Source organism: Austrofundulus limnaeus, unplaced genomic scaffold (assembly GCF_001266775.1).
Source record: "Austrofundulus limnaeus strain Quisiro unplaced genomic scaffold, Austrofundulus_limnaeus-1.0 Scaffold460, whole genome shotgun sequence".
Taxonomy (NCBI): domain Eukaryota; kingdom Metazoa; phylum Chordata; class Actinopteri; order Cyprinodontiformes; family Rivulidae; genus Austrofundulus; species Austrofundulus limnaeus.
Window position 1 is genome coordinate 299,257 of NW_013952862.1, and position 10,649 is coordinate 309,905.

Sequence of the window (10,649 nt, forward strand, 5' to 3'; positions counted from 1 at the left end):
CTGGTGGGCCACACATGAGTCACCTGCAGGCCTTGTGTTTGACACATGATGTAGTAAAAAACAAGAGGCAATGTAACAGAGGACACCAAATGTTGAAGCTTTGTAGGTGGAACTCTTTCCCATTCTTGCTTGATGTACAACTTCAGTTGTTCAACAGTCCGGGATCTCTGTTGTCGTATTTTGCGCTTCATAATGCACCACACATTTTCAATAGGAGACAATTCCAGAGTGCAGGCCAGCCTAGTACTGTATTCATTTTAGGGGTCGACCTTTCATCGGCCGGCCGATATTTTTGGCAGATATTTGCGTTTTTTCCTTGTATCAGTATTGGCCGATACACTGTTCGTTCAGCCAATCTGTTCTTTGGGTCACGCGAGCGCATGTGTCCGGCCCTTCCCCCGGGGAGAGCGCAGCAGCTAATGTTGTGAGACAGAGTGCTAACAACAACAAGGGTGAGTTATGAACTGTAAATGTGTTTKAACTGTCTAATTTAACTGTTTCTACCCTCTGTGTCGGAATATGAGGGAAGAGAGAACAGCTGTGTTTACGTTTCTTTTCCAGACGRGAGCGCTGCCACATGTTTTACTTTCACTTTCACACCGCACTKTAATCAGCGTCTGTGTTGTTTTTCTTTTTAAAATGCTGGAGCTGCTCACATGAGGCATAGAAAAACACCTCTATTGTTCTCCCTGCTGGATTAAAATAAAAAAGCTTTCGGTCTTTTCTCGCTGAACGTTTTAGCRAGCGCAGCCGTCCACCATCATGTGAACCAGACACTGCTCACATCACGTTTACTGGGACCACAGTGGTGATGCTGGTTCTCTTCGATGTACATTTCAAACTGTGATCTAAAGTTAACGTCAGCTGGTTTAAATGCCTATCCACGTATCGGTTAGACTGATGTTTAAAAAATCGGTATCGGCCTTCAAAAACCTGTATCGGTCGATCTCTAATTCCTTTACTGCAAACCACATTGTAACACGTGCAGAATGTGACATTGTCTTGCTGAAATAAGCAGAGACGGTCCTGAAAAAGACATTGCATGAAATGAGCTGCACTAAAACCAGTATGTCCTTTTCAGCATTAATGGTGCTTTCACAGACGTACAATCCACCCCCCCCCCCCCCCACCATAACTTCAGAGATGCTGGCTTTTGTATTTTGTGTTGATAACAATCCAGACAGGTCTTTTCCTCTCTGGCATGGAGGACACCACATCCTTGATTTCCAAAAACAAAATGTGGACTTGTCAGACCACTGGACACTTTTCCACTTTGCATCAGTCCATCTCAAGGCTCTGTCACACTATGATGTTTTAGACAACTTATGATAACTTGTGCTAATTTTGTCCAACAAGTTAGTGCAAGTTACATAAGTTATGTTTAAGTTTTGAATTTCTTATCAGAATGATGACCAGCCAATAATTTTGGACATGTTCAAAATTTTCAGCTTATGTGCTGCTGATAAGTTACAGGTATGCTACAGATAATTTATGCGGTTACATGTTCAAATACAGATAAGTTATTAATTTGTTATTCATAAGTGGACATGTATCTGAAACCAGCGGAGCAATTCTGAAGCAACCAACTTTTTTTTTACCTTGGCCACCATAAGCTGACACATGACCTAGTTTCCATATGATGATACACTTCCTACATTGTGTACTGCCCCACCACTGTGACAGAGGGAAAAAATTAAATAAAATAAAAAACAGCATTCTCAATGACTTTATACCAGGTGTCAAACTCAGAACCTCGAGGGCCACTATCCTGCAAGTTTTCCTTGTTTCTCTACTCAAACACTTGTGATTCAGGGATTCAATGACCTCTTTAAATTCAGGAAAGTTTGTCATCCATTCATGTATAAATGTTCCTATCAGTTTAAACTTACAATCATGCTAATTTGGAGACTAGAAATAAAGAGCAAAGTGGTATTACATCTAAAATCAAATATTATGGTTACATTCATGTATGAAACAACACTGTTTACTTATCCTGCCTGAGATAAGATTTTAGTTGGTAATGTCATTCACCCAGGCACTATTGCTTTGGCTGAAATTGTCCAAAGACTTCAAGGATCCTAGGTTTTCCATAAAGTATGTGCTTTTTGTGAATTAATAAATAACCATGTTGATGTTACTGACTGCTGGGAGCGAGTCCAACCCCACAAATATTTTGCCCTTGTCAACCTGAATCTATCCTAATAACAGCTTTTTTACATTGATATGTTTGGATGACAATTCAATATTTCTCGATTCAATATTTCTTGATATCACAAAGTCTGTCAGGATATGATTTCGATTCAATTCAATTCACGTCTGTGATCAATATAATAGGCATATGATATTGATTCACACTGCACATGTTGATGATATAAATCAATATTTTCATTTTGCCTTGATATAACGGAATCATGAACCATAGATCGATGTATCATTACACCCCTACCTAATAACAGCAAATCATTCCTCTGAGGTGAATGACAGCCTCATCTCTGTGTCCCAGGGCAGCTGAGGCTACAGTGTAGCTTACAACAGTGTGTGAATGTGTATGTGAATGGGTGAATGAGTATAAATGTAAAGTGCTTTGGAGTCCGTAGGGTCTTGATAAATCACTCTATAGGTTCAGGGCATTTATCATTTTACCATCTAAACTTGCATTGTATCAGACGTTGGAATGACCGCAGAGCACAGCTAAAACATATGAAGACTGATTAGACCAGGGGTGGATAATCCTGGTCTTTGAGGGCCGCAGCCCTGCATGTTTTAGTTGTTTCCTACTTTTACACACCTGATTCAGTCATGGAATTACCTCCTCCAAGACCTGCAGAAGCCTGATAATCACCCATTCATTCAAATCATTTGTGTTGAAGTAGAGAAGTAAAACCTGCAGGGCTGTGGACCAGGATTGCCCATCCCTGGCTTATACTAATATACACTGGGCGGCTGTGGTGTAGTGGTAGAGCAGCCAGCTTTGGGACCCGCAAGTCACAGGTTTGACTCCCCGCCATGCCCACATGCTGCTGTGTCCTTGGGCAAGACACTTCACCCGCCTTGCCCACTGATGGTCAGAGGGTTCGGTGGAGCCTGTGTATGGCAGCCTCGCCTCTGTCAGTGTGCCCCAGGGCAGCTGTGGCTACAATTGTAGTTTGCCATCATCAGTGTGTGAATGTGTATGTGCATGGGTGAATGTCTGTAAGTGTAAAGTGCTTTGAGTGTCCTGGATGGATAGAAAGGCACTTTATAAGTACAGTCCATTTACCATTTTACATACACTTCAATGCTGGAATCCTGTGCAGCTATTATAAAAAATATTTTCTTTTCAGCATCTTCTTAACAGTGTTTCAACAAACCAGATGTAGGCATGAATAGATCTACAGTGGACTACAATTCATAATGAAATACTGACATTGAGCAGGTGCAGCGTTATCTGTAAAATGGGCAATGGAGGGTAGGGTGGTTCCGTTGGGATTGGGATGGAGGGGTGGGCGGTTCCATTGGGATTGGGATGGAGGGTAGGGTGGTTCTGTTGCGATCAGGATGGAGGGTAGGGTAGGGTGGTTCTGTTGGGATTGGGATGGAGGGGTGGGCAGTTCCATTGGGATTGGGATGGAGGGTAGGGTGGTTCTGTTGGTAATGGGATGGAGGGTAGGGTGGTTCTGTTGGTAATGGGATGGAGGGTAGGGTGGTTCTGTTGGTAATGGGATGGAGGGTAGGGTGGTTCTGTTGCGATTAGGATGGAGGGTAGGGTAGGGTGGTTCTGTTGGGATTGGGATGGAGGGTAGGGTGGTTCTGTTGCCATTGGGATGGAGGGTAGGGTGGTTCTGTTGCGATTAGGATGGAGGGTAGGGTGGTTCTGTTGCGATTGGGATGGAGGGTAGGGTAGGGTGGTTCTGTTGGTATTGGGATGGAGGGTAGAGTGGTTCTGTTGGGATTGGGATGGAGGGTAGGGTAGGGTGGTTCTGTTGCGATTGGGATGGAGGGTAGGGTGGTTCTGTTGGGATTGGGATGGAGGGTAGGGTAGGGTGGTTCTGTTGCGATTGGGATGGAGGGTAGGGTGGTTCTGTTGGGATTGGTATGGAGGGGTGGGCGGTTCCATTGGGATGGAGGGGCGGCCTTTTTGTATAAATGTTGAGAAAACATTGTGTGTGTTAGGAGGATTTATCCTGTATTTGGTGTGTTAAATAGCCCTTTTGTGCACAACTGTCTACTGAATACTTACAAAGAAGTAGAGAGGAAAATGTTTCTGCATCTTGTCCTCACGTCAGCTTTAAGGAAGTGAGGGAAAATGAGCWCCACTTACAGTTGGACTGTGTAAGTTCGAGTTGATTTGAATGGAATTAATGCATTTTAGTCTTTACATACTCTTTATAATCACAGTAACAACGTATTCTCTAAACTCAAAGTGATCTTTGGTAAGTCACTGGACTTGTTAAAAGATAAATGAAGTAGGTACTGATAGAGGGAAACTGGGTGTGAATTTTCTATGAGCTCTAAGTGAAACTGAAACCTGACAGAAAATGTAAGAAGCATGAGATTCAACAGCTTTGATGGCACAGAAATCAGATTTAGATCTGTGCTTAATCTCCTGTATAAACTGAGACTATTCAGAGACAGACCTGCCGACTTGGATCCAGCCTCTTCTACTCACAGGAGTTTATGACCTGGGTGTGGCTTTGAGCATACAACCGATGACATGGAAAAGTAATCACTTTCTGCCTACACTCCTTCTGCTCCTCAAATGGAATTTGTTCCTTTTGCGCAACTCCAGTGAAATCTACAGGAGCAGGAAGTGCATGCAGACCTTTTCGCTCTGACTGAGACAAAGTACATTGAGAATGAGGGAGATTTGGGTGGAGACCCTTGTTTACGAGAGCCAACAATCAGAAACCACTGACCATCTAAGAACAAGAGTCTTAAGTGGAATAACAACACTAAGAAAGTATAAAATGTAAACTGACAGATAAGGGTGATCTGCAAGAAAGTAATCGTGTTTCCATCCAGTTGTAGAGTGAATTTTTAATCGAAAATTTCAAAATTTGCAAAAAATTAAATAAATAAAATTTCGAATCTAGACTGTTTCCATCTAGTTTCCCTCTTGACTGTTTGATGCAAATAAACGAGGCTACGCAACGCGTGATTACGTCAGACGAGGCTACGCTACACAACATGTGATTACGTCAGATGAGGCTACACAACACGTGATTAYGTCAGACATCGGCGACAAGCTTTGCGGTAGTAAACAGGAAGTGAAACTTGCTAACAAGCAGAAGCAAATCATCTCGGGACAATGGAGCGATTTTTTCATGAATGCCTTGCTATTGGGCAAGTTGTAATTATTCTATCTATTCAGCTAGTACAGGCTAAGTTTAACGCTGCCAGGAGACGTAGGGAAATAAAGCCATGTTTTTGCGAGTTTATGATAACATCCGGGACGAGGCAGGAAAACAGAAACAGCTGAACGTCACGTGAGGTAAATATGCGCTATGTCAGAATTTATTCGGCAAACGTGTTTCCATCTCGCGTTTTGCGCATTAACTACTTTGTGAATCATCCAAAAACCACCTCAAGTGTGCATAAAAACTTTAGCTAATTGAGGATTTTTTTTTTCTAATTTTGCTGTTTCCATCCGATTTTTTTTCCACATTTTTAATGCGACACTTCTAAATGCGCATCAAAAAGCCTTGATGGAAACACGGTTATTGTGAGGTAGAGTAATTATCAAAAAACATTGTATGTGCATTGTGCAAGAGTCTAAATTTGTACAATTAAGTCAATAAATGTTCTTAAATTTAAGATTTGCACAATAAACAAGCATAAATTTCAGATTTGTATTTGTATTTATTAGGGCTGTGTATTGGCAAGAATTTGGCGATACGATACATATCATAACAGAGGGGTCACGATACGATATATCCCGATATATTGCGATACTGTAAGCAAGGCAATATATTGTGATATATTGCGATTTTTTGTCCAAAAATTCTATTAAATAAAAACCTCTTACTGAAAAAAAAGAAAAGCTAATGTTTACTTACAATGCTAAAGCTACCCTTAGTCTCTGGCGCTCAAGAGGTAGAGGAGCCAAATGTCTGGCTCTCTGCTGCCAACTAGTGGTCAGAGGCTGAACTACAACATAAAAATGAACGATTGGCAAGAAGGTTGACATTTAAACCTTAATAAAAAAATCGATACAGGGCTTTAGAATATCGATACAGTATCGGGAAATGAAATATCGCGATATTTCAGTGTATCGATATTTTCTTACACCCCCAGTATTTATATAAAATCAAATATGTTATCTGTGAGAATACAAGTTTAGAAGTTACAAATACAAGTTACAAAGTTACAACTTTGCAACAATACAAGTACGAATCACACATTTGCAAGTACAATTCTTCCACTCTGAGGAGCTGTCAAAAATAACAGACAACATTCATGAAACACTGAAAAGATCGATCAAACGTCCTTCTGCATGCGTGAAAAAGACCATTTTACTGTGGCCGACAGGTGAAAATGTGCAGCAAACAGTAAATGCTCTGCAAACGGAAAAAAACAAATGTAAGAAAAAAACATGCAAAGTTAAACTGATGCATTCATAAAACCGAGTGCATATTAGAAAAATATCAAATTTCAAAAACAAATAACAGAAGTGCTCAGACCATGCCAGCAAAGGAACTCAAGTCAACCACCATCAAATCCCCAGACAACTGCAAGTTAAACTCTTTTTTACTTTTAAYAGAAATTTGTATTATTTATTTCACATTGAGCACACGTAGCAATTTTCAGTATTTTTAAGAGGATGTGTTTAAACACTTTCTATGTTGAAAATATAGCTTAGCATGGTGTTAGCGTTAGCAAGACGACACGAGGAGAAAATAAAAAAACAGCCTCATGTTTCGTGTTCAGTCGAAGTTTATTCAGAACAGCTTGAAAAGAACAAAAGCCTAATTTGTGTTCACAGCGAGTTTAAAAAGCTTTCTGTGCCTATGTTGGTTTGATTTTAAGACATTGTTGGCTATATTTTTAAAGCTTTGTCAAAACTACAGACATTGATTTTCATTAGAATCACCATAAATCAAAGGTAAACTGTGAATAAGTTCAGTGTCAACACACTAATGTTCATACATGTCACGTTGTACTGTACTGTACATTTTTGTTTTTGCGTAACTATGAGCTGTGAGTGGTAGTAGTGCTGGGCGGTATACCGCTTTGTACTGAAAACTGGTTTTTATTTTTGTTATGATATGACTTTTCTGAATACTGGTGTAAAAAGCCTGAACACGTGTGGAACGTTTCGTCACGCCGCCAGWGAATTGTTTCCCTGGGGACACATTTCCTTGCAGCACTGCTAACCGCATTAGCATGCTAACATTATTGTTGGAACAACTGGTAGCGGGTGGTGTGGTTCAGCCACTTATATGGTCTGACGTAAAAAAAACATCCCRTTTTCACCATCGCTGAACAGTAAACAACTCTTCAGTGACGTGCACGGTTAGATTTAACGCGCTACATTATAATGGAGACATTAATGCATGGAGACTCTAGCGTGCTTTTATTGTGAAAAGCCCAGAGGGAAGTAGTTTTGTAGTGTAGCAGAGTTGATTCGTGTGCAAAGAAGTAAAGACGTACAAGAGGAGGGAAACAGTGATACAGAGGTACAGTAAAAGGAAAAAGTCAATAAGCAAAGTTTATACATTTTATTATCAGCTGAGCTGTGAAGGAAAAAAATACCATCAAATACTGTGAAACCACCGTGATATAAAATTTGGGTCATACCACCTAGCTCTAAGTGGTAGATGAAACAATGAAAATAAAACTGTTAAACTATTGTTTAATGAATCATAAGCATTATCACAAATAATAACTCAACTCTTTCACATAATATAATGTACTGCTACTACATTATTACTACAATGTGACATAAATACTTTTGTATTAATCAACAATAATTTTTACTAACAATATTTCTTTCAACGGTCACAAYAAAATGAAATGAATATTTTCATTGATTCATTTTCATCCCCCTGCTCTGGCCTGTCGTGGTGTTTCTGAGTATTTCTGATACTTTAATGTACACATGTATCAGAAAGCTCCAGCATCAGTCCTGATGTTCTGCAGGTCATGAAGACGTCTCCACCTGTACTTCAACCATCTGAAGGTTTGTTCTCCACCTGGCTCCAGTCTTCAGGATGATTTACTGTCTTGGCCACAGAGTAGTGTTAACAGTATCATAAGTTAAAGAGAAGTTGCTTAAAAATATATATAAAAATATGCAACAAGTGTGAAAGAACAGTAGGAGAATATAGAAAAATCAAATGACAAATGCTCAAAGAATGACTGTAACAGAAAAGCAGGATACTGATTAAGAGATGGAATAAAAGATAAAAACGTAATGAAACCAGGCAAGACTTAAAGAATTAAATAATATACAATATTAGGGCTGTGKATCCATTCAAATTTCCCWAATYGATTCGATYCACAATGATTCAGGACGATTCAGGATTCAGTTTGATCGATTTCTAAATTAGTTAAGGATATCAAGCAGTAACACATTTACTTTGATATACAGTAGAAGACATTCTCAAAGGAACTAATTCTGAAAATAGTAGAAAATAATTCTAACTTGGTGAAATTATAAACATAAAGGGCAAACTTGTAAATTGGAGTTTAATCTTGAAACAAAACTGTCTCAAGTTTCAAAGGGTTTAAACTATAAATGAATTGCAAGAGAAAGWGTTGTAATGTTAGTGGTTCCTTTGTTTCTTTTGTTTTGCTCCAGACAACTTGTTGTYGGGAGCAAACATTAGCACTGACCGTCAACTGGCTGTAAACCTACGGCAAGCCAGGAGTGACACACAACACGGAAACGTGCAGCTTCGTCGCACACAACACCCGTGGGGGGGAAAATCAATCTTATGACTTGTGAATCGATCTTCCCAAATTTGAACTAGAATCGATCTAGATCGATTAAATTGATTTTTTAACCCAGCCCTATACCATATCTCATCATAAATCCACTATCTCCTTTGTTTTCAATCCTTCTCTGATATGTTCATGGAAATGATTTGACTCTAGCCTCCTTACATTGACATACTGTATATATATCACTAATACATATATAATAAAGATATATCAAAGCCTCCGAATGCTTTTTCATTCAGCAGATTGTTGTGTTTACAGAGTTTGTCTGCTCCCATAGAAGGTGGTCCTGTCCCCCTACTGGTCTGGTTCCGTCATGTGCTTTTGAACTTGCATCATTTTTCTAACATGCAGTAGGTTTTATGAAAGCATCGTTTCTTTTCTTTGCAGTTTCATTTCTTGCAAGATGTTTTCCCCAGTTTGCAGAGTGTTTACTGTTGCTGTTTGCTGCACAAGTGGTCTTTTTCACGCATGTGCAGAATGATGTTTTATCCATCTTTTCAGTGTACCATGACTGTCCGTTATTTTCACAGCTCCTCGAGTAGATAGTAGAAGAATTGTACTTGTAAATTTGTCATTGTACTTGCATTGTTGCAAAGTTGAAACTTGTATTCTMACAGATAACACATCTGATTTTACATGCATACAAATACAAATATGAAATTTATGCACTTTTTTTTACTTAAATGTACAAATTTAGACTCTACACATACAATTATTTTGGATAGTATCCTAACACCATAGAGATAAATTAGATGAATGAGATGTTTTTAAAATAGTCAAATGTGTGATGATACGGGAGACAGGGATTAACTGATGTGAGGGCCCTCTTTCTTGGAGGTACAAATATTTGTTTGTTTGTTTGTTTGTTTGTTTGGAGACCTACCGTCTTAAGGCGCTTCACTGCATCCTCACAGATGTGCATGCCTCTGGATTCCTCCACTTCTACATGGCCCAAGTACTGCAGAAGAAACAGAGGAACACAGAAAAAGAAAGAAATTTAACATTTCACAAACGTTTTTTCTCCTTATTACAGCTAAAGTTGAACAATTAAAGCAAAAGAAAATAACCTGTCAAARGCCGGTATAATGACTTTTGTAAGTTTGTGGTGAATGAGTAATCTTTCTGGCACAAGCTGTAGTTTACTACACAATAAGTAGAAAACTACGTCCTTCTCAGATTTATTACACTACATAATAATAATAATAATAATAATAATAATAATAATAATTTTATTTGAAAAGCGCCTTTCAGGACACCCAAGGACACTTACAGCATTGGTCACATCGTAGGAGAATGTGTGAAAATTGTTAATATAATAAAAAAATTGTTAATATAATATTATTTAACATTATGACAGAAGCAAGTCCCTTCAAATAAAATGAAATGGTTCTTACTGATAACTGTGTTTTTTTACACATTAATTAAGGTGAACATGTGAAGAATCAAAAGAATTATTGTCTGCAGCTACATTCACGTTTTAGGCCTATTTTTGCTTTTCTGATTACAACGAAAATAAAACCATAAATCTGGATTTAACTGCAACTGAATACAAATGAAATGTGCCAACCAGTCCWAATACACCTCTGTCCTCCTCAGAGGAGCATCATGATGTGTCACTGCACTCACAGTCCTGACCTTCTCACATCCTATTGTTCATGCTGGACCCAAAAGGAAGTCCTTACCCTTTCCACACACACACACACACACACACACACACACACACACAC

The 10,649-nt window shown here is 39.0% G+C and overlaps 1 protein-coding gene across 1 annotated transcript in view; it reads right to left on the reverse strand.

Annotated features, from left to right (window-relative positions):
- numb (NUMB endocytic adaptor protein) overlaps window positions 1-10,649 on the reverse strand; it is a gene marked incomplete at its 5' end in the record, with an annotated part of 46,874 nt that overhangs the window by 30,032 nt on the left and 6,193 nt on the right. Inside the window, 1 exon segment of the mRNA XM_014025181.1 lies at window positions 9,806-9,880. Coding sequence (XP_013880635.1) covers window positions 9,806-9,880 — 75 coding nt within the window.